Raw genomic sequence first — 25,171 nt, 5'->3', positions numbered from 1 at the left:
GATTTAGAACATGTAATTGGCCTACATCACCCCTCAGTGATTCATTCATGGAAGGTGGGTGTCCATGAAGAAAGTGGATGTCACCCTTCACCGTTCCTCCTCGTTCTTCCCATCGATCCATGGATGCAAGTTCTTGAGCTTGGGCCAGAAAAGGATGGATCGGGAAAAGTAGCACTTTCCACAGCATCATGTGGGGATTTCTGCCTGGAAATTCAGGCTGGAGGTAATCCAGCTCAGAGCTGTATCACCTCTTCCTTCTGGGAGACCTCTGCCTCTGTTGCTGGAGGAACATACCAGGAATATGGTTCTGGTCTGATGTACTGGAATTCTTTGATCACTTCAACCAAATAGACAAAGGAGAACCAGCAGTTATAATTTATTTGGACTTTCAGTAAGCCTTTGTCAAAGTCCCTCCGGGAGGCCATAAAGGAAACAGTACACTACTGTTCTGGATTAGAAGCAGTCTAAGGGATTGAAAACCAGGATTAATTGGTCAACTTCATGGTTTCCTCAAAGATCTGTGCTAGGACAGTATTTAAAATATTTCTAAATGAATTGAAGGAGGGACTGAACAATGAGGTAGCAAAAGCTACAGATACACAAAATTATTTAGTCCAGACTAGTAATTGGGAAGCATGATAACAGATAACTCAGTGTTGACAAGGTAATGCAATTTGGAAGAAATAATGTTAACCTCTCATACATGTTGCTGGGTTCTAGACTGACGCTAGCCATTTGGGAAAAGGAACTGGGCAGCTCAGTGAAAACATCTGCTTAATGGAAATCCGAAAAGCAAACAAAATGTCTGACTATAGAAAGAGTGGGATAGAAAATAATGAAAATATTCTAATGCTATTTTATAAACCAGTGGCACACCGAAGATACTCTCCTCAGTGCTAGGATATAGGAAAATAGAAGAGGTACAGAGACAGATGAGGAAAATAACTAGAAGGGATCAATAATAGGGAACATGAGAGGCATATAAAATGAGTTGTACAGAGAAGGTAGAATCAGTAACTCCTGTTTACTGGTATAATACAAGAACAAGGGAACAATTAATGTAATTAAACGGCAACAAATGTAAACCAATAAAAGGAAATATTTTATTCAACACATAATTAACCTGTGTAATTGCCACAAGGTATCAAAGGTCAAGGGCTTAAAAGGATTAGAAAAATAATATCTGTTTCTATGGACAATGAGAATATGCACAATTACATCCTATAAGATAAAAATGCATAAGTGTATATTATGCCTTTTAGGTTATAAAAGTAGCCATTAAATGACTATTAGGAAAAACATCCCCTATGGGCTGGCTGTTGAATAACTTCCATTATGTGAGGGGTGCCCCTTCCTCTGAAGCATCTGGTATTGATCACTGTCCGTGACAGGATGCTGAGCTATATGGTCTCATCCAGTCTGGCAATCCCTCTGTGTTTTGCAGTGATTTCTTTTCTCCCTGTGAATTTTCTTGCAGAAGTGGGTGACATTTACACTTTCATATCTTTATAATTGCTAATTCAGTTACCAAATATGTTACTTGGACCATTTTAACTCTAGTCCCCCAAATCAAGTCGGTCCCAGTCCTCTTCCTAGACTGATTAAAGTAATTTCATAATTTTAATAATGGGGATATGATTCCCCTTAATTTGAGTCCTTTTCTCTCATAAGGAAAAGTATGTCTTAGGACTACTGTTGTGATATACATAAACATGATTGCTTCACCTGAATAATGGAAACTGACACATTATTATAGCTATATAGAGCCAGATGTGTGCACCAATCTTAGAAAATCCTTGTCCTGAAGAGGTTACAGAGCGAAGAGGCAATACATAGATGAAGGAAGGGAATGAGATGCAACAGAAAGCAAGTGACTGAACAGTAACATTTAGCTTATCTTTTTAGTTCCCTGATTTTCTCTGAAATGTAAGGCTATCCTCTATTGTGTTAATATTTGTTACAATGAAGGACCAAGATTTATAGGCATTACAAAAGTATTGTAACTGTTATTCAGTATTAAAGTGGCCTTAAATCACTTTATCTTAACTCACTTTGGAAGTGAATGAATTCTGTGTAAGGGTGTTCACAAAGGGGTTAAATGCAGTTTAACTAATCCACTGACTTCATGATCTTTGGATCAGGCCCTAACATTTGTGAAAGGCAAAAAAACTTTGGAAACCACTAACTGAATGGTCTGTGTATTCAAAGTAGTTAGGAGTGATTTTCCAGTTGTTTTTAATATGGAGTTAGATTTAGGCAGAAAACTCTAGGGGCCAACTCAATAAAATATGAACAGTTCCATGTACAAGTTAGAGGAATTAACCGTTTAGTGTGTTTAAAAATCTTTGAGGCTTGTAATGGATTTCAGTAGTACTATAAACATAAACAAAAAAAGTGCCCTGCAGCATGACTTTTTTTTTTTCTGGAGTTCAAGTGACTGAACTTGGATCAATTATTCATCAAGTCATTAAAATTCATGTCTGACTGAAGACTATTTGGTGCATTAAGTTATATGATGCAGAGAAATTACACTGTATAGGGTTTCTTTGTGCATGTTGTAATGGTGAGGAGATTCAAATTTTGTAATTTTGTCATCCGTTAACTAAAAGTGTTTCTATGCATCTTGGAGAAAAATATTGCTTCCTCTAAGACATTTAGTACCAATTTTTAGACCACCGGTAAACTTTCAAGAGGGTTTCTTTTTGATGTCTGACTTGTAAGGTGGATAAGATTGGAAGTATGGGATTCAAGTGACTCTTCATGAACTAGCAGATTTTTAGCTGTAAATGGCTAAGACTTGTCTGAACTTTGTAGCCTTTTATTTTATTTAAAGTGAGTTTTGTAATGTGGTATTACACCACCCTGGGTTCGGCTCTGGTAGCTACAGTTTCAAACTCTACAGCGTGAAGGTCACCTCTGCTACCTAGAGGATTTAGGAACACAAAGACCAAAAGTAATGACCACACATACAGTTAGAAGTACAAGGTCTAATCTGTTTTACAAGTTTTATTAATGTTACAATTAAAGTTATGATTACCCAGGCATATAGAAATCCTACAAAAACCCATGCACAAGTTAGAAATATAATCATACTCACATCCTTAATGATAGTCCTTGAGGTCTGATGGATGCCTTGCCAACTGATCATCAGTAGAGCGGTGGTTCCTGCTGGAGTTTTCCCATAGGGAACTCATTTTACCCAACCTGGGAGCCCCCTCTTTTATAATATGATTCTGACTATACCTTATACCCTGCACATGTGCATGAAAATGTCAACCCTCTTTTCCCATATTTGTATTGTCTCCCAAGAATATTGGGATACCCCATTTTTCATAGGTTGTTTGTAGATCCTTTTGTTCTCATTAGCATTTATGCGCATAGTGCGCCCTGCAATTAGGACGCGTGCTTGAAAAATGTGACTACCAGGTATCTTGTCATCAAAAATTAATCTTACAGTTAATTTTTTTGCAATGCCACCCACTGGTATATCTTTTCTCATAATTTTGTGGCATAGGGTCATTCTTTGGTCACTCACTTATGTCAAGCATTTCTTAAGCTTATAGCCTAGTATGGCTAAGCTGACATCATACAGGCCTCAGCCTGTAGGCCTGGCGTTTCAGCCCTACTCACTTAGATACCTAACATGTACTTATCACGTCTAAATACTGATTCATCTTATACTTCTAAAATACTACAATTTAACTCTATTTAGCATACAATGATTGTATACCATGTGACATGTTAGTTAATCATAACACCACACACAGGGCCGGCTCTAACTTTTTTGCTGCCCCAAGCAGCAAAAAAAGAGCCGCCCCCTGCCGAGCGCTGCGCCGCGCCCCGCGCCGCCCCCCGACCAAGTGCCGCCGGAACCCCGCCCCGAGCCGCCCACCCCCGACCCCCGCCGAGCGCCGCCGGACCCCCCCCTCCCCCCGAGTGCCACCGGAGCCCGCCGAGCGCCACTGGAACACCCCCCCCACCCCCCAGCACCGCGCCCCACGCCGCCCTCCCCCACTGAACGCCGCCGGAACCCACCCCCGAGCCTCGTGCCGCGCCGCCGGAGCCCACCCCAGACCCCCGCCGAGTGCCGCTGGAACACCCCCCCCCCCCCCCAGCGCCGCGCCCGCGCCGCCCCCCCCGCCGAGCGCCGCGCTGCCAGAGCACCCCCCCTCCCTGCAGAATGCCGCGACACGCTCCCCCCGCCATCCCTTACCAGGTGCCGCCCCAAGCATGTGCTTGGTTGCCTGGTGCCTGGAGCCGGCCCTGACCACACAATAAATGAATGATAAAATGAACCAATTGGCTACAACTTGCTTGGAGTTATATTACTACATGTCTTTCTATTGGTCTGATTAACCTCCCTAGATTGCAGGAGACTTCCCCTACCCCACTACAATAACAGTAAAATATTAATTGTGTCAGCTGACAAATAGAAGAATACATTTACAGTTCACAGTGGATTTATTGTGCTTGTGGTTTACTTTTAAAACCAAACAGTCTGGCATGGTACACTTTCTAGCCTGGGACTAGCATAATTGCATATATTGACATCAGCAGCCTGCACAGCACTGTATAAATTCCTACATTCTAAACTAGACAGATTACTGTTGACACTTATAATGCACCAGTGACCTGGTGAAGGTCCAGCCTTCAAGCTATTATTTTTTTCTGTGGAGGTTTGTTTTGTTTTTTAAATATTCTTAGGGGATTATTATTGAAACACCCTATGGAAAAAATGCAATGTGGCGTACTAATTACAATAATACTTTGCACTTTTTAACACCTTCCTTCTAAAGATCTAAAAGTGTTTTAGAAGCAGTTAACTCTTAACAACACCCTTGTGAGGTAAGTATTATCCCATTTTGACAGGTCAGTAAATTGAAGCAAAGAAAGGTTAAGGCATCCTCTAAGGTATTTAGGCACCTCCATTAAAATCAGTGGCAAAGTGCCTAAATACCTTTTCAGGATCTGTGTCCAGGTCACTTGCTGAAGGTCAAACAATAAGTTGGTAGGAGAACCAGAAATAGAACCCAGATGTCTTGATCTCTGGTCTCATGCTCTGAATACCAGACAACACACCCTTTCTCCAAAATATACATTGTTAAAATGACATGCATAGTTTTAAAAAATGTTTTCCCTTATGCTTTGTTCTGTATATGTAGCTGTTAACCCCCAATAGTCTGGCTGTACCAATAGTTTAAAATTATCCTTGATAGTAGTACATTTCAAGTGTAGCAGAGTTCAAAGTTTTGTGAAAAGTTCTTTGTGTAACATAATACTACACAGTCACATATGCAGCAAACGAGTTCCCCACTGATGGTATGTGCCTGTTCCAATTTATTTTCCACATTTCATATACACCCTTCCTCTGTTTGTTTGTTTTTCCCTCCCCCAGGTTACGGTCACACTGTGCCTTTGTCGGATGGAGGAAAGGCCTTCTGTATTATATACTCCGTCATCGGAATCCCCTTTACGCTGCTTTTCCTGACTGCTGTGGTGCAGCGTATCATAGTCTATGTCACCAGACGGCCTGTATTGTATTTCCACATTCGCTGGGGCTTCTCCAAGCAGATTGTTGCCATCATCCACGCAGTGATTCTTGGGTTTGTTACCGTCTCATGCTTTTTCTTTATCCCGGCAGCAGTATTTTCTGTTATGGAAGATGACTGGAACTTTTTGGAATCTTTTTACTTTTGTTTCATTTCCCTGAGCACCATTGGTCTTGGAGACTATGTTCCAGGAGAAGGTTACAATCAAAAATTCAGAGAGCTGTATAAGATAGGAATTACGTGTAAGTACCAAACTAGCCAATGGGATTTCTACGTATTAGGTGCCTCTTTCTCCCCCTCCATATTCTTTGGTTACTTACCTGTTCATCTAGGCCTTGTGCCCCATTTTGAGTTGGTAACAGTGATTTATCGGTTCTTCCTCACTCTCCCAGCCCCCTTCAAAAGCACTAATCTGAATAGGGAGTTGGTTAAATGAAGATTAGTACTGGGGATTAGTTTTTAGCTCTCTGGGCTGTAGGGTTGTTTTTTCCGCTTCTGTGTGGGGTGTGGTTTTTTTTTTTTTTTTATTTTTTTTATTTTTGTGTGTGTTTTAATATAAACTGAAATAATGTCTTGCCAGACAGTGATTAATAAACCAACCTGCATCCCCATTACAAAAACCCCAAGCGCAAATTGGCATTAATGCTGTGGCAGTCAAATAAGTGATAAGGAGCAGGATAATTTGTTAGAACTAGAACGGGTTGAAATTTTCCAAACTTCAATTTAAAAAAACAAACAAAACACTTTCTTTGAAATTTCAAATGCAAGCCAAAAAAGGGACAATGTTCAAGAAAATTGCATCCAGTTTTTCGACAGCTCCATTTATAACATCCTTTAAAAAGCTGTGCAGACCCCCCAAAAGCTCCCATTAGACCTTGCCAAAAAATTTCCAACTGGAAAATGCTGATTCATCAAAATTGGAACATGTTGATTTTGAAGGAATTTCATTTTGGAAAAAAAATCAGCATTTAATTTTATAATTTTTATTTTAGTATTTTATAAAAAAATAAGAATATACAATAAATACAAAAGTATAACAATCTACTTTTTTAAATTTTGACTTTTTATATTTGGGTCTTAATTCATGTCCCTGCATGTTTGTGAACACATGGCTATTGCATATGATGCTGAAGATTAGAATTTGTTTTTAGTGCTTGTTAATTTACATTACAGCTATACCAGTAGGGAGCCTGTGCGCTGAAGGAATAAGGAAGCAAAAAGGCTTTAAGATCAGTTAGGAAGTGGCTTGCTAAGAAAAAAGAGGCAAAAACAAATATCCTGCTTCCAACTCTGAACTGCTGGTCTTATTATTTGTAATACTCTAGTGCCTGGGAGGCCTAGTTATGGACCAGGAGCCCATTCTGTTAGGCACAATATAACTATTGAACAAAAAGACAGTGCCTGCCCCAAAGAGCTTACCCCCAAAGAGCTTACAGTCTAAGTATAAAACAAGAGACAACACATGAATACAGACAGATGAGGGAATATAAGGAAACATTGAAACAATATTGGGTAGCATGACAGGCAATTGTCTTATGCCATAGCCTAACTGTTGTTAAGCTGCTTGTGGGCATCATGGAAAAGGAGTTTTCAAGAAGGTTTTAATGGAGGATAATGAGGTAGCTTTGTAGACATTTATGGGGAGCTCCTCCTTCGCACCGGAGAAAATGTGAAGCTGTGTGTTTAAAAACTTAACAAGTGGGTGATGGAGCTGCCATGCGCTGATTGGAGGCAGGAGTCAAGTTACAGTATTTAAAATAAGAAATCCTTTTTGGACTACGTTCCGTGGAGTCCTGTTCAGGAAATGGGGTGTGTCTGTGTTTGGAGAGGAAAATAAAGAACATGATGGATTGTTAGTTAGTCTTTGGAGGCCTGATTTTTTGGAAGAGCTCCAATGCAAGTCCATGGGAGTTGGTCCACCACAGAACCTCAGAGCATGATGGTTTTCCCTTACAAAAACAAAATCTCAAATGTGTACAATATGCAACAAAAGTCAATGGTAGTGTTTGTGTAAGTAACGCCAGCAGGATTTTACCTAATTAGTGTAATGTATGTAAGATGGATACAGTCTTCATGATTCAACTATGTAATTCTTGGGGGGGAGGAGAGGGGAATAGAAACCTTTGTCTGTTTTCAGGTGCCAGCAGCGATTGTAAACGTTTATGTGAAATTTTAGACTTTTTCTTTGATTTTTTTGCATACATTTCTAGGCTTTTGCACTAGTTTTATGGTACAGGTTTTCTTCATACATTTTTTTTAAAAGTATAAGTATATACATAAGGAAAAGATACTTTCATGTTATATTGTTTAACTGTTCTGTATTATTGAACAGATGTAATAGCCAAAATGACTGTATTAAACTTCGTAAAACTTCTTCTATTAACAATGTGCAATAGTAATAATGAAAACAAATTTTGAAGAATGCGCAATTCATGAAATTATATATACTGTACATGATTATTGAAGTTATAACATTCTTATGCATTGCATGTCATTGCCTGCTTTCCCTACGGAACACAATGAACTAAAACAATTAGTAAATTATTACATATTATAACATTTTCAGTGGTCTTGTCGAAAAAAAGTAAAATACAAAGAGTTATATGCAAATTACTTTTCTTCTGTCCCCAAAAATTCTAGGACAGAAAGGAGAGAAAAAAATAATAGTTCAGGGATCATAGGTGGGAAAAACTCCAAGTTAGAGCTTTATCCCATCAGCTTTCCCTGATAATGCTTCAGGCACTGTGTTGTTTTTCTCTGAGCAAGCTCAAAAGCTTGTCTCTTTTACCAACAGAAGTTGGCTCAGTAAAAGACATTACCTCACAAACCTTGTCTGTCTTTTTGTTTCTTGGGCAGGTTATCTGTTGCTGGGCCTCATTGCAATGTTGGTGGTTCTAGAAACTTTCTGTGAACTTCGTGAGCTCAAAAGGTTTAGAAAAATGTTTTATGTGAAGAAGGACAAGGAAGAGGACCAAGTGCATATAGTGGAACATGACCAGCTTTCCTTCTCTTCAATTTCGGACCAAGCAGCTTCCATGAAGGAGGATGAAAAAGCAAACGAGCCTTTTGTGACTGTTCAACCTGCAACTTATTATGATGGCTGTATAAACAATTAATACAAGGGCATCCATACCAATATTATAGTGCACTTACATCATTACCGTAAGAAATAGAATGCCTCTTTATTTTTTGTGGGGGAAAATTTTTATGAAAGAAAGGAGACTGTGCTGCTTTAATAAGTATTCATCATTTCAGATGTTGAAAAGACTTCTGACACAAATCAATGTTGCTAAAATGGAGCTACACTGGGAGAGTGGGAGGATTTGTAGCAGCTGGTGGGGTATCCCTGGGAGGCATTATGCCTGAAGAGACAAGGAGGAAGCATAATGCCCCACTGGCAGCTCCCTGCAACACCCTTGGGATGGGTGTAATCTGCTCTCCTTCAGTGTAGCCTTATAGCTACTGGCTGGTGTGCAGGGAAGTAGTGCCTTATGCACACCCCTGTCCAGTTACCAGCCCTATGGGCAGTGTGCATTGACAGTAGAGGTGGCCAGCCTCTCCACCATGCTTCTGCAGTGGGATCCTGCCCCATTAAAGTCCGCAATGATAGATATGCTTTCGGGTTAGATGCAGGAAGCATTGCGTGAAATTCGACAGCCTGTGTTATGCTGGCAGTTGGACTAAATGATGATAGTGGTCTCTTCGGGCCTTAAAATCTGTGCTATGAGAGTTTTACAACTGATTTCTATGGGCATAGGATCTGGATCCTGTAGCACAAGTCGCCATATTAAGACTGCCTCCCACGTAAGAGCAGTGCTAGGGAAAGCCCTCTCCCCTGCAGTGCATGCATGCCAGATGGGCCATAACTTGGCTTTTAGTGTTCAAAGATGAATATCTTACTGTAATAAAGCAGCAAAATGAAAGTGTCTAGACTTAGCTGACATGAGAAGAATACTTGAAATTAATTACCTAAAAGATACCATATGTGAGTTTAGTTATAGCTAGTGTTGAACAGATTTTATACCTTTTTGGGGAAACTTTACTTTATGGTTAAATCTGTTAAATCTATATGACTAAAACTTATATTTAAGAAAAACGAGCTAAAGATTTTTTTTGTTAGGTTGAAGCATACTGTGTTTGCATGTTCCCAACAAAGTGGCTATTTTTGTACAGCCAAAGTTAAAACACCTCTATTTATAATGAACGTTTAACTAGTATATGTGTACATATATATACATAAATAAATATATTTATATACTGTACATATATTGTAGCCCACTAGAGTTTAACCGATTTAGGAATGATATTTTAGGTAGATTCCCCCCTCCCCCCCACCAGATTTCTCTTTATAAAAGGAAAAACTCAAAATTGCAGCACTAAAAATGTTGACTTTAAGATTTAAGAGTAGTGTACAAGGAACATTTCTACTGTCTTTCAGTGACGTTTTTGAAGTTGATTGATTGTCTTCAGTACTTGAAAACACACGATTTCTGTCAATTTGAATGTATTGCTAAACTCTGAAGAACATGACATGCATAGAAACAGTGATATTCAGTGTGTGCACAAATTGCAAAATACAGACACTTGATACTAAAGCACAGAATTAAAAATAGAAGAAACAAGCTGAACAGTTTACTGTGGTGTCTGTAAATATACAATACTGTATTTTAAACTTAAGGGTAAATAAAAAAAAGTGTGTAGCTTCTGGGTGTCTGTACTTAATTGTGCTCCGTGTTTTCTTTAAGACCTTATATACTGTACATAGATGACATATGAGAAAAAATGCGTGCATAAGGCTAGATTGTGCCACCCTAACCCTGGTGAACAACTTAAATGGGACCATTAATTCTGAATATACTTGCCAACATGAATAATGAATGTACCATCTAGTCCTTTACTGATTATTCTTATAGAATAATGTTTAGTATTTGAAACAAAAATAAACACACTTTGGAATGATAACAGCAAATAAAGCACAGTAATGACATTTATTTTAGTGTCTCAAAATAACTGATCTGTTAATTACGGTTAATGCAAAAATGGTCATTTCCAATTATTATTAGTGTCTATAGAAATATGTTCTAGTTCCTACAAGTGTCAAGTAGTCATGTGAAACCAAAGGTAAATTAATGAATGAGGCTAACGTGGATAAGATGGGCTCTGGATTAGAAAAAGGAAAGATTCCTTTGCACCTTGTATAAATTGGAAATGTATTGCTGAAGCTAATCAGAAGTCAGACTGGCAGATACAAATTGAAATAAAGAGCAAGAGTCTGCAAACACAAATGAATGATCTGTCAGGAGTGTAGAAGTCCTAAGAAGAGCAGTCAGAAGAAGTAAACACTTCTATTTTTATAGAGAAGAGAATAAGGCCCCATGGCTTCAGTCGTCCACCTACTGCAAACCTCCCCCAACTTCAGCATGTACATGCATATGCCCCATTTACAATTAGAAAAGCATTACTACTGTGCAGATGGGCCATATTCTTTCTTTCCCTTATTTGTCTTGCACTTGTAAATGGGAATTGTTTGTCTCTAGGAACAACATTGTCAGGCTATTCTGTAGCCACTTTTGTTGGGAGAAGTCTTGAGCAAAGTGATTAGTCTTAGGGCTTGTCTACACCACCTGCCGGATCAGCGGGCAGTGATCGATCCAGCGGGGGTCAATTAATCACATCTAGTATAGACGCGATAAATCGACCACTGAGCGCTCTCCCATGGACTCCGGTACTCCACCGGAACGAGAAGTGCAAGCGGAGTCAACGGGAGAGCGTCAGCTGTTGACTTACCACAGGGGAGATACGGTAAGTAGATCTAAGTACGTCGACTTCAGCTACGCTAGTCATGTAGCTGAAGTTGCATATCTTAGATCAACCCCGCACGGTAGTGTAGACAAGCCCTTAGAGTGAGCCCTAAATGTGCCAGGACCGTGGCTCTTTCTGATCCCTAGTGTAGGGGCGTTCCACAGTCAAAATTCATTCTGCTGCAACCCTTCTGTCCTATCCCCCAAGAGTTTCTCACTGGAGACTGTCAGTGGCAGCTTGTCTGCTGAGCACAGCTGTTGCAGGCTCAGGGATAGCTAAGCTATTATGCCTTCAGTGGGTTAAGATTAGAACTGGGACCTTAACATCTAGCTAGCTAGGCATTAATATCAGAGCCATTGCTAGAGAGCCAGTGCACCCGTGTAATGTGCTCTTATCTATGTCCCACATAAGAAGCAGGCTCATGCACATAGAATCACACAAAGATTCTATATACCTACCACGCTTTCAAGTTAATCCTAGGTACAGTTCTTGCTATAACCAGCCCACATATGACAAAGGCCTGGAATACTGTGGCTAGGTGGGATAGTCAAATGAGAGAGGTCCCCGGCCACCTGGAGATAATGAAAATGATTTAGTCACTGCTATTACCTGGCTATTTGGGAGCAGTCTGTACACCACGTTTCGCATGTTGCCTCTATATAAATACATGGTATGCCCACATCTTGAATACTGTGTGCAGATGTGGTCCCTCCATCTCAAAAAAGATATATTGGAATGGGAAAAGGTTCAGAAAAGGGCAACAAAAATGATTAGGGGTATGGAATGGCTTCCGTATGAGGAGAGATTAATAAGACTGGGACTTTTCAGCTTGGAAAAGCAACGGCTAAGGGGAGATATGATAGAGGTCTATAAAATCATGACTGGTGTGGAGAAAGTAGATAAGGAAGTGTTGTTTACTACTTCTCATAACACCAGAACTAGGGATCACCAAATGAAATTAATAGGCAGCAGGTTTAAAACAAAAGGAAGTATTTCTTCACACAACACACAGTCAACCTGAGGAACTCCTTGCCAGAGGATGTTGTGAAGGCCAAGATCAAATCAGCGTTAAAAAAAGAACTAGATAAATTCATGGAGGATAAGTCCAGCAATGGCTATTAGCCAGGATGGGCAGGAATGGTGTCCCTAGCCTCTGTTTGCCAGAAGCTGGGAATGAGCCACGGGGGATGGATCACTTGATGATTACCTGTTCTGTTCATTCCTACTGGGGCACCTGGCATTGGCTACTGTCAGAAGATAGGATACTGGGCTAGATGGACCTTTAGTCTGACACAGTAGGGTCAATCTTATGTTCTTATGAACTGAAATCTCACCATTCCATATGATTAACTTTAACAATCCTCATATTTTGATAATGAAGGCTTTGTTGTATTTATAAAGCCAGTTGTTAGAAATGTTAGGTGCCCAGCCCCTAAACGAACAACACACAAATGCTGGCCCCACTGAAGTCAACAGTAAAACTCCCACTGATTTGACTAGGGCAAAGATTTGACCTTTAGTTCCAGATTCTGCTCTGTGTTAAATCTGAGTAAATCTGAAGTAACTCAAATCATGTTAATGGTATTACTTCAAAGCTACACTGTTGTAAAAAGAGTTTGGTTCTCATTCCATACAAAGTTAGACTAGTCCTGGTTAATATTGTAATATGCTTTTAAAATAATATTCTACTAGATACACATTATTTTTATCTTCACAGTTTACTAGTTCCATCAAATTTGTTTCACTTGGAAATAATGATTTCTAATTGCAGTAGGGTCACTTTGACTTGATCTGAAAAATCACATGCTATCTAATGCAAATTCCACCTGCTGAAGTATGAGTGAGTGCTTTTTATCACTGGTATCCTTTTTTACCAAGGAAGATTTCTTGGTCCAATTACCTTGAAATAGCATTATGTTTCTGCTGATGGTTAGTCCCATTGTACGGTGTTATTTTACTCAGCATGATCCAGATACACTGCACACATCATCTAACTGACAGAGAGAGACTACCATGCACCATGGAGATTTTGGTTAAATGACAGACTGGATAATCAAGAGGCAGAATATGGATGGGAACACGTGAAAAAGCTGACAGACATCCGACTGAGTGGCACAGTGTGAAGGCTTATTATGATGGCGAGCATAAATCTGAATGATAATAAATGTCATGATGACAACATGCTGACATTTTGCAAAGTGTAGCTCATGGTTTTAGCCTCAACTATTACATGGCTTTATTCCAGTGAGAGAGAAGAAAGTTTGTAGAGTTAGGGAGGAGAAAAGATATTGCTAACCCTTACCTGAAATGAAATTCAATGGAACCCTTAGATGGTGAATTTTTTCCCCATAGAATAACTTCAGTATAAGATGAGGTTCACTGTATCTGGAATTGCCAGATATATGTAGCAAGTCACTGAAAACATTTGGAACTTCATCCTAACCTGACTTGCACAGTTTTTGTGCTCATTGGAGGAAAATGGTATTGTTAAATAGAGTAAACAAAGAATTTTATATAAATGTCCCTATATTAAGTTTAGGGGATAAATGATCAGGTTGCAAGAAGGGTAATTAAGCATCACAACTAAATGGCTCTAATTTGGTCATACTTTTTAAGCTACTGGTTTACTTAATCTGGAGTTGCTAACATTGTTAGATCCTTATCCCTGCAGATAACAGAGTGATTCATTGATTAGTGTATCAGACACAGCCGATCCTTCTAAAGTGAAAAAGCCACTCTGCTGGGTTCACACAACACAGCTGAACACTAAAGGCCCAGTTTTGTGTTCTGTTACACAGGTGCAACACATTGATGGCAACAGAGCACAGAGTTGGTCCTAATCTTCTCTTTCTCGGAGGTACCATAGGTAGGGAGCCTTGGCCTATCTCTGCTGCCACTGACTTCAATGGGAGCAGAGTTAGGCCAACCATTAAATGTTTTTAAATATCCTACTCACAAACAACCTAAATAGGCTTAAATTAACTTTCACAATAGTCTGTAGGCCTACCAATTTACTTTTAAAAAATAAGTCCAAGGTCCAACATGTAATTGTTGTATACAGGGCCGGCTCCAGGCACCAGCTTACCAAGCAGGTGCTTGGGGCGGCACGTCCAGCTTTTTCAGTGGCAATTCGGCGGACGGTCCCTCGCTCCCGCTCGGAGTGAAGGACCTTCCACCGAATTGCCGCCGCAGATCGCGGCTTTGTTTGTTTGTTTGGCTGCTTGGGGCGGCCAAAACCCTGGAGCCAGCCCTGGTTGTATAATTCACCCAACTCCTCTCCATATAAGTCAGCTAGAGTCATATTTCTTACAGAATGTTGAATATAAAAACTAATAGATCACACAGGAGAATTCAATCTTAGTTTTTCCTACTTAAATGAATAATTGCTGTGTTACTTGCCATTATTCACACACAATAAATGCACTCAGGTTACAATGTCATGTTATCAAATACCTGAAAAGCTTTTGTTTCAGCTGTATGCTGGCCAATTTTAATTAATTTGTGTAAACAGAAGACTGCAAAATGTAATATCAATTTAGATGGGAATTAATGAACCCTAAGTCAGAATTCCATGGGTAGGTTTTCCTGATTGTGGTAGGTGATATGCTAAATTCATTTTGTGATTCATTGTCATTGCTTGAAGTCTTCAGTCTGAACACAGAGGTGATAAATATTGCTGTCCGGTAATAAAGTACAATATGACCTTTGGGCTTAGTTCCTAGAAATGTTTATTTGGCTGCTTTAGCAGATTAATCCTATTTGCATGGAGTAACAAGAACTTGTTTGAAATTCATTATGCAGGATAAAATTGCAATCCATGCCCCATTTAACTCAAACTCCTAGTGCATGCTCAGGCAAAATAACTAGGGCTCAGTTCTTTATCCTTTGAGTTCCCTGAGAGCAGTGCTAGGCAAAACTCCATCTTGGGGATAATGCAGAGCCACAGTCCCTCTGGAGGAGTCCAGGGAACAATTCCGCCTCAGCAAGGAAGTATTTTTTCCCTGGGGTGTAGGGCAAGCGCAATTGCTGCTACATCCATGCCCGAAGTATAGCATATTCCCCTGGCTTGCTCTGTGGACTGGTGCAGGGAAGGAGAAGCCCAGGACCTGGCCTCTCACTGATCCTTTTATGGTATTATGTGCCCCAAGAGCCTAGGGGTTGTGCAGAACCTGTGCTACCCAAGCACAGGGACTGTGAATGTGACAGGCCTTTTGTGGCACAGGGAAGGGCTTGCACTCGTGCATCTGTGTAAAGGCCACATTCGGGTTCACCGTGAGCTCCATTAAAAACTCACCATTCACAGGCCGAGGCACCAGCATTAGCCACAGTATCTTCAGGTGCTTAAAATGTGAGATATTGGGGAAACCCCAATCACTGAAGAGTGGAAAATAAGCTTTTAATGGCACCCAATGGTTAGCCACTGAATGTGTTGCACCTGTACAAGCAACCAATCTTCCCTTGAAGAGTTTACAATCTAAGTAACAAAAATGGAGAAGATGGGATGCACTGGGAAACCCACAGGTAAGAGTAAACTTAGAGCCAACATTATTCTATGTATGGCTTGGTTCGGCTCACTTTTTGTGGGTATTGGGGAATAACTGAGTCTTGAGGAGGGATTTGAGGAGGGTGCATGGTGGCTTAACAAGCTGGGATGGGGATGATACAACATGGGGAAAGATCGGGAGATGAGAATGGGGTGAATGGGATATTGAGGTTGCCATCCGTGGAGCCAAGTAGGAGGTGGGTGACATGATGAGAGATGGGATCAGACCAGAGCTGTTATGTTTTATCTTACTGATGAGCAGACCAGTGTCAAGATAAACCCTTTATTAGGAACAGGAACTATGTACACAAATGAGGTAACAAACTTCCTACTAATCTGTGTACTTGTAGCCTGCGACTGCCCGGTGATGGGCTTCTTTGTTTCTGCCCCAGCAGAAACTGTCCCCACGAAATCAAAGACTGAAGAGACTATGAGAAGTGTCATCCCTACACTTCCTGGAGAACTTAGCTCGATAGCATATCTTTCCTTTTTTAGATCCTTTTTTAAAATTCCCTGTCTTAACTAAAACTCTATTAAATTAAACAATCAAATTATTACAAATACAATAACTGAGTTAACTCTCCAGGTTGCTTAAACACAACTCTAACCTATCTCAATCATTGTTGTAGGGCATTTTAGTAATCTTCCCAATCTTGTAATCCCTCTTCAGTCAAATCCTTGTCTGTACCAGACTGTTCAGTCTCAGGGTCAATAACAAGGTCAGTTTGTGAATTGTTTTCACTTTGTGTGTCTGCTCTCACTTCACTTGCCTTGGATCAGGTATCTTGAGCAGATGCTTATGACTCCTTTGTAAGATTGTGCCTTAATCTGTGATCACTGAGTATGAGCAAGGTGACTCTTCTTTGTCCACTGTAGCTTCAGTTGGCCAGTGCCCATCTTGCCAAATTCTCACCGGGTCTTTTGTTTTTTAACTGTGGAAGAAGTCTTGCTTTTATTGTAACATTTTGTCTGATGGTACCTGCCAAGTCTTTTCCTCACTATCACAGACTCTTAGTCATCCTCTGTTTTTGTCCCATATCTGGTAATCAATTCTTTATATGTCAGTTGTAGAGTAGTTCAACAGGCGACTTTCCACATTGTGGGCTTCAACACCACTCAGCTATGGGATCTTACATAGCTGCCAAACCTTCCCCTCACCCCCTCACTGCAACTGCTAGTGCAGTGGCTCTCAAACTTTTTTACTGGTGACCCCTTTCATATATAAAGTCTCTGAATGTGACCCCCCCTTATAAATTAAAAACACTTTTTTAATATATATTTAACACCATTATAAATACTGGAGGCAAAGCAGGGTTTGGGGTGGAGGTTGACTGCTCGTGACCCCCCATGTAGTAACCTCGTGGCCCCTTGAGGGGTCCCAAACCCCAGTTTGAGAACCCCTGTGCTAGAGCATGGGTAGGTATTGCCAGTGCTGAAGCCCACAGTGACCTGCAGCTCCTGTAATAGCATGACATATACTGGAGGGGAAAAAATTAAAATGGGATTTATTTAATCAAGTTGCAGGTTAACATTTAGTTTAATAAAACCCTCATTTTCTTTTAATGTTTTCTAATCTATTCCACACTGTTAGGGAAATTGCAGTTTGACATGGTGGAGGGGGAGAGGAGCAGTTGGTGTGGCATTTAAATTATTCAGATCCTGCTGACCAAAGAATTCATGGCCCCTGGCTATACATCTTAATTATTTCTCTCCTATTTATTATTGTAACTCTTAACTCTGTAAAGTGCTTTGAAATGCAGTTAGTGTGGAAGATGCTTTGCAAAAACAAAACTGATTTGTAGGAGAAACTTGCTCCATTTACTTACAGTACTTAACTACAGCACAGGGAGGTTGTGAAACTTAAAGTTGGTAAAGCACTGTGGGGGTGTTTGGATGCTGGGTGCTGTGGAACTGAGAAATTTTCTCTCCCTGCCCTAACAGATTCCCCATGTTCAGAACAGAGAAGAAATTCATTCTAAACGTTTACCGTCCATGGCAGCGGGTATCACAGGCCGGGGGGGCTGAGCCTCCCCAAACAGCCAGGCATGCTCAGTCCCTTGCTCCACCCCGAGGCCCCCTCCTGCTTCCCACTCTTCCCCTGTGGCCCCAGCTCAGGTTGCTCCTCTTCCCCAAAGCGGGCAGGGTCTGGGGCTAGGGCCGGCCGGTGGCCTGAGACCCGGGGCGGCTGGGGCCAGTGCTGGGGCGACTGGGGCCAGCTCTGGGGCTGCCTGCCTGGTACTCTGAGGCTGCCTGCCTGGTACTCTGGGACTGGGGGTGCTTGGGCAGGTGGGCCGGAGGTGCGGGAGCCAGCAGCCGCAGTGGGGGGCTTGTGGCTCTGGCGTGGTGTGAGGGGCAGGCGAATTGGCAGTTCATGCGCCGCCCATGTTACCATCAGTGATTTTAAAAAGCCACGTGCTTTATAATACGTGTGGCTGCACCTCACTTCTTCTCAGTGGATTACACTGGTGCTGGCTCTGTTCAGCTTCCCAGTGTGAGACTATGTGCGGCAATGTCCCCCAATATGTGAAAGGTTGTCAAAGCCAGGAGAGAATATAGGCAGACCTGTTGAAAGGGAGATTTAGACAATGGTTTTTAATCAATATCAGAGTGATAACTTTAGGCTGTAGTGATAATTCATTATTTATCTTCACTACATGCCCAAGGACCACAGACTAAGCGAGCGCCTCGGGCATGAACAAGATGACTATTCCACATTTGAGAGTAAATACACTTCCATGGTACAGTGCTGCTTGTAAGTGAAATGACTTCTATAGTGGGCATTACAAGACAGGGGGGAGAAACAATTTATTAACCTCACGGTATAGTTCAGAAACATGACTTTAAAATAAATTCCTTCCATTTCATTAGAGTTGCTGTAACACCCCATCTTCCACTTCAACTGCTCAGCATTTACCAACAGAAGATATATCCATCAGCATCATGCTGCCACATAGGCCCTGTTATTGAGTGCCTTTAAACGTAATACACAAGTATTTGGCAACTAAACTAAATAATTTACTGAGCTGTGTGCAGATACCAGGATATGGACTTAGGGCCAATAACTGAGACACATGCTTGTCTATGGGGTAAAATGTTACCCAGAATTAGAACTGGACAGGTTTCCCTATCCCTCAAATGTTTTTGGCAGTTCAAAAACGTTTCCCATCTTGAATCAAGATGAAAAGTCAATCTTAAAAATATTCACGAACTGGGAGGGGAAAAAATCAGTTCAGATCAATCACAAAAATTTGTTTCAATAGTTTTGAAACTTTTTGGTTTGATTTCAGTGTTCTTTCCCTTTTTTTAACCTTTTCTTATTTGGCTTAAGTTTTAAAAAAAGGTATTTTGGTTCAGAAAATTAGAATTTTTCATTTAGAACATGTCAAAATGGAATATTTTGACAATTCCAAAACTTTTTTGCATTTTTTTTCGAGTCAAGAGATTTGTTGAATCCAAGCCTGTTTAATGAACACTTTTGATTTTCAATGAATCAGTATGTTTCAACTAAGAAATGTTTCTTTTAAAATTTCCTGACCGGTTCTATCCAGAACCTTCCTTTCCAGCATCAAAAACTATTTGAATACTGGGCCTGAAGAAAATGCCCAGAAAGTGTTAAAGAATCATAGAAGTAAGAAATAGAGAAGGCCTGTCAATACTTATTAAGTCATCTAGTCTACCTGCCAGTCAGTGCAAAAAAACATTATTGAAAATTTCCAGTCTAGTTTTAAATGTCCTAAGTGTGGGGTTCCCCAGATTCCCTGAGGATACTGCTCAGAAGCCTTCAGATGATTCTTCAGCTGGGCTGCGTGAACTGAGCACAAGATAGGGCCAGAGCGCAAACAGATGCCTGCAGTAGTTCACTAAAACTCTTCTCCTTCCACAAAACTTGCAATTTATCATTATATCCTTTCTGGTCCTTGAACCAGTTTCCAGTCCGTATTATTCTGCTCATATCAAAGCTATTTTGAGAAGAAGATGATTTTGTGACACTGTGTCCAAAATATGATTAAATTTCAAATGCTGTCATCTTGGCAGACAGAACTTAAGCTCTTTGAGGCCTAGCCTGTGGGTTTATTTGGTATTTAGACAGCACCTAGCATATTGTGAGTGTTAGTGGAAACAAGCAATACATAGTAATACATTATGCAATACAGGGAATTTTCATTCCCTTTTCATCCACCAGTTTAGCATGTGAGTCAAAAGAAGGAGCCAAGTTGGTCTCGCTGGATCTAGTTTATAAACCCTTGCTGCTGCTTGCTCATGGTTCTGTTACCCTCTAGAAGTGTAGTTAAATTCTTTTCTCTTGATATTTATGCCATTATTTTATTAGAGCTGAAAATATTGAGGTAGGTAGGTGACTTACCTTTAGAGTCAACAGCAAGTCTGTAATAGAGCTGAGAATGAAACCTAGATATCCTGAGACCAAATCTAATACTTCCTCCTGTTTGGGGTTGGTAGGGTGAGGGTATGCAAAATGTTACTGCAGCATGGCTAGACACACCCATGCTAGCCTGGCTACATATAGCAGCGTAGATGCAGTAGCATAGGCATCAGTGCAAACTGTACAAACACACCAGAGACCTTTGGAAACATAGTCATGTTCCCAACTCATGCTGAATTCCATGCAGCTGTGTCTACCGGGTTCTGGTATGCTTACCTATCCTGCAGTCACCCTGCAAATTGCAATATATTCAGACTCTGAAGGAAAGAGGAATAGTAGGTTAGGAAGGACCCATTACCTTCCCCCTTTATATTCCCCTCTTGTTTCAATTTGATTCATACTCCAGACCACACACAGCAGGCATGATACTCATTCCCCTGGGCACTCCGCAATGGAAAAATAAATTTGGTCTATTTACATTCAGACGTTTCAACATAAAGCACAAGCCCCAGCATTTACAGTACTTCTGTGATAATTTATTATTTAATCTGTACAGAATAACCCATATCAACTAATTACATAGAAATATTTGTGACATGTGATACATTTCCAGATGAACATTTAGAATATAACAGAAGAAACACAGAGAGTTAGGTTTCAAGTATGCTGTAGATACCCATTAAAGCTGTGTTATCCAGATACAGTATTGCGCCTCAGAGAGAGGTTGCTATCAAATTTGGGAAATATGATGGTTTAGTTTAATTACATACTGGACAATAATGGCTCTGTAGTGGGGCGGTTACTCCACTCCTGGGATAAAAGGAGTGAGAGCAGCTGGGGGAGGCTGGCTGAGTAGCTGGCCACAGGTGGCTCTGATAAGAGGGCTGTGAGTGTCTCACTCCAGGGCTGGAGTGAGAAGGACCCTGGGAAAGATAGGGTATCTTTGACAGCACAGTGCAGGGGCAGAAGCAGGCTGAGCTGAGCTGAGCTGGGGAGCTCAGGCCTAGCTATCTCCCAGGCTGAGGCCTGGCAGGAAGGCCTAAGGAGGCACTGCAGGGAAACAGTTGGGGCTAGAAAGGCAGCAGGTCCAACCTCCTAGCCAATGATGAGTAGTTGTTACAGACTGCAGTTTGCCCCAGAGCAAGGGGGCTAGATAAAGACTGGCAGTAGCCACTGAGGCAAGGTGGGCACAGGGGGAAGGGTCTCAGAGTGTGGGGGCACTGCTGTGGGGCAGCACCCCAAGGTGAGGGCACGGGGCCAGAGGTGGTGGAGATTGATTGAAAGACAAGTAGCAACAGCAGGAGAGACACTGGCCAGCAGGGGGTGCTCAGAGACTGGAAAGAGCTAATTCCTGGACTAACCAGCAGGAGGTGCGATGCGGGTGAGTGCGTGCCATTACAGGCTCTAAAAGAGATTGTGGGGAAATAGTACTTCTGAGGGGAAAAACTGCCTGAGTAAGTGTTTACTTGGTAGATGAAATGCTGTAGGGAAAAAAATGCCTCTCAACTTACTGGGTTAATAAAACACACTTTAAAGATGCCTACTTACATGACAGCTATTTGATTATGTTAAGATGGACTGTCACGTCTCTGTATTTACATGCAGTTTTCTTTTTTCTAATTTAATAGCAATTCTCATTTTTACTAAACAGTATAAAAAATCCGGTGTGGATTTAAAGCTTGTGAATGGCACTAGTCTAAAGCCCCAGTCCAGCACACACTTCATGTGAATCTTTTTCTGCAGGGACGTAGACTCTTTGAATTCACTGGGATTATTCACATGCATAATTTCCTCACACACATAAATATTTGTAGGGTTGGGTCCAGTTCAATTCCCAATGAAGTCAAAGGAAAGATTCCCACTGACTTCAATGACAACTGAAACACAGATGGTGATTGCTTTGTCCTAGATATTTTTTTTTAGTTTTCTTTGGTGCTTAAGTAAATCTCCCATTAATGCTACATATCGGAGTTTGCGCCCCATAATGAAACTTACATTTTTGAGAAGAGTGCTCCCATTCCTTTCTTTTACTCTTACTTTTTAACCAGTTCCACCTTTATTGGTTTCTTTTAGGGTAGGTCTACACTTACAGTGGTATGTAGAGTACAGACACTGCACACACAGCTACCATGAGTATAAATAGCAGTTTAGATAGTGGGGCACTGCTTAGGTGAGTAGAGTACAGAAATGCCAGAATCCTAGTGTGTATACTCTACCTGACTTTCTACATTGATATTTTTCCTGATGCAGTGACATACTTCAGCAGTGAGGAAAGGCTCTGGCAAGGGAGGGGAGGGTAGCAGTGAGGAAGGGTGCCAGGAGATTCCCCTGGAGTTATGCCCCGCTGCCTCACTCCTGCCAGAGGCTTTCACTGCCACATGTAGCTACATGCTACAGTGTGGACTCCGCCTGCCTTTCACTGCAGCATGTAGCTACGTGTACCATACTCACTGCCACAAGTGTAGACAAGGCCTAACCTATAGCTGATCCATTTAGCTATATAGTTATGATTATACAAGAGGAAAGTTTGGAGCCTATTGTCACTGGGTCTTTATGCTGCTTGGATTCATAGGGGCAAAGATTTCTAAGCATAAGCAAGGGATCCCCAGCTGCTTAGCCTGCATTAGCCCTAAAATACATATCAAGCTTACTTATTATAGAAGCTTTTATCATCTTTTGGAAACTTAAGACTGTAACTCACTCGTGTGTGCCAGTTTATGTGCTTTAACCTTGTAAATAACTCTCATTTCTTTTTCTTAATTAATAAATCTTTAGTTAATTTATTTATTATAGGATTAACTACAAACATTGTCTTTGAAGTCAGACCTAAGGGACCATTGACCTGGGGTAAGGGACCAGTCTTTTGAAACTGGGAGTAACCTGAATATTGTGGGGTTTTTTTTTGTTTTTTTTTAATAGTGTAAGGGATCATCTATCGCAAAGACAGATTTACCTGGGTGGAAAGATAGGTCGGAGTACCCAAGGGGACTGTCTGTAACTCATGTTAAGGCTGCTATAGTGCCTAAGAAGTTCACACTTGGTTGGTGAAATCTATGTATAGAACTCACAGCCAATTTGGGGTGTGTGCCCTACATCTTAAGTCTGCTCTGAAGTTGGTGCTCGTGCTCTGGAGCCACTCCAGACAGCTTGACACTGGTGTAGTCCTGGCAAGATTCACATGCCACAGGGTCAATTGGGTTTATAGATCATAACCCAGTGCTGTTAAAAGCTTAAACTTAATACTGAAAGTATTAAAGATTAGTCCCAATGGGTGAATCACAGTCAAATGAAGGTCTTGACTGAAAAGACGTTGAACAATTATGTAAGGAAAGGGGAATATCCCATAAAAAGAAAACTCCAGTTCAGGAGCTGAGAGCTTTGGACGCTTGGTCAAAACTTATGAGCAAAGACCCACCTGCCCTAGGCACTGCAGGGGAAAACACTGCAGTGGAACTGGCTCAACTGCAATAACTGGCAGCGCAGGAAGAACACAAGCTCCAGAGACAGATGGCGAAAGTGCGAATCAGGGAGACTATGTTGCAGTTGTGGGGAGTGCCAGTACATTTTTAACTGGTCTGATCTGCTGTGGCAACTCAGTTGCTCTCTCCTGGCAAGGTGGGATTTGGGGTCTGTGTATTTATCTGGTTTTGGCAGTTCACTTTTTTTATTGATTTGGACATAATGATTGTTGAAGAAGCGATTGCCCAAGTGGATTCTTATAAAAGGATCATCAATGGTAAGAGCTAGATTCTTAGGGCACAGCTGAGAAAGGGCATCACAATAGAGCAAGGTGTGGCTTCCTGATGATGGAGCTCATTCTATGCCATCTCCCTTGTACTTCAGAGCAGCCTCTTTGCTGGTCTAAAATACCAGCCAGTAACAAATTCTCAGGGAGCTATGTACTGGCCAGGGATTGTTGGAACTCTGTATGCTTTCATCTCATTCCCTGCCCAACCCCCTATGCAGCTGAAAGGGGTCAGACCACAGCTCAGGATCAGGCTCTAAATCTAACTGATCTTTGGAACAAATGGTCTCTGAAAATGGTTCACAAAAGCTAAATAAGGGACACAAGGAGCTAGGGGACGCAAATGTGGCCTAAGAGCCAAAGCTCTGGATTGGGACTCAGAAGTTGTAGGTTTTATTCCCAGCTCTGCTACTGACCTGCCAGATGACTCATAGCACTTTGCCTCAGTTCCCCCTTCTGTAAAATGAGATAATGATACTGACCGCCTTTGTAAAGTGATTTGAGAGCTACTGACGAAAAGTGCTATCTGAGAGCTAAATATTATTGTTCAATATAGTTAAAAAGTAAAATCAGAGCAAAGTGAGTGAGACCTTCAGAGATGCAAGCAAGGGGGAAAAGATGCATTTTCTGATCAGAATTGAAAGGAGATGGAGAGTCAATGAAGTGGAGATAAAGGCTTACAGAAAAGAAACTTTTTGCACCATCTAATAACTTGCATTGTGAGAGCATCTTTCATTCTCAGTGATCCTAAAATCCTTTGCAAATAATAGATTCCTCTTTGTGTTTATATCTATTCAGTCACTGCTTTGAATGAAATGCAGCAGCTGTCTAAAAATGCAAAGCAATTCTACACAGTGGTTTAGGAGAGCAGTATGATGGATGTTGCAACCCCATGCAGTACCATTGGAGACCACTGTAGTAAGTTTATGAATGGTTTACATACCATTGTGTTCTACTCCATGGGGGAGGATTACCACAGCTGCTACAGGAGCTAAAACAGTAGGGGATGATTACCCTAGGGATTGTAAACCATTTCAGAGAAGTCCCACCCCTCCCCCTTCCATCTGAGGCGATTTTCCATCTATTGGCTCAGGCTGGGTTTCTAGAGACTAGGGAACACAGAAGGGCTTTTGATATAAAAGGAAGAGGTT

General features: G+C 41.2%; 1 protein-coding gene across 1 annotated transcript in view; it reads left to right on the top strand.

The window, feature by feature from the left end:
* KCNK1 (potassium two pore domain channel subfamily K member 1) overlaps positions 1 to 10,254 on the top strand; it is a 45,760-nt gene extending 35,506 nt beyond the window's left edge. The window contains exons 2-3 of the mRNA XM_054024340.1: positions 5,396 to 5,791; positions 8,406 to 10,254. Of these exons, the coding sequence (XP_053880315.1) occupies positions 5,396 to 5,791; positions 8,406 to 8,665 (656 nt within the window). The 3' untranslated portion in view covers positions 8,666 to 10,254. The remainder of the gene's footprint in view (positions 1 to 5,395; positions 5,792 to 8,405) is intronic.
* Positions 10,255 to 25,171: the final 14,917 nt, after the last annotated feature.

The sequence above is a fragment of the Malaclemys terrapin genome, chromosome 3 (assembly GCF_027887155.1).
Source record: "Malaclemys terrapin pileata isolate rMalTer1 chromosome 3, rMalTer1.hap1, whole genome shotgun sequence".
NCBI lineage: Eukaryota > Metazoa > Chordata > Testudines > Emydidae > Malaclemys > Malaclemys terrapin.
The sequence above is the reverse complement of the archived record's forward strand: the minus strand, read 5'-3'. Positions and strand labels throughout refer to the sequence as shown.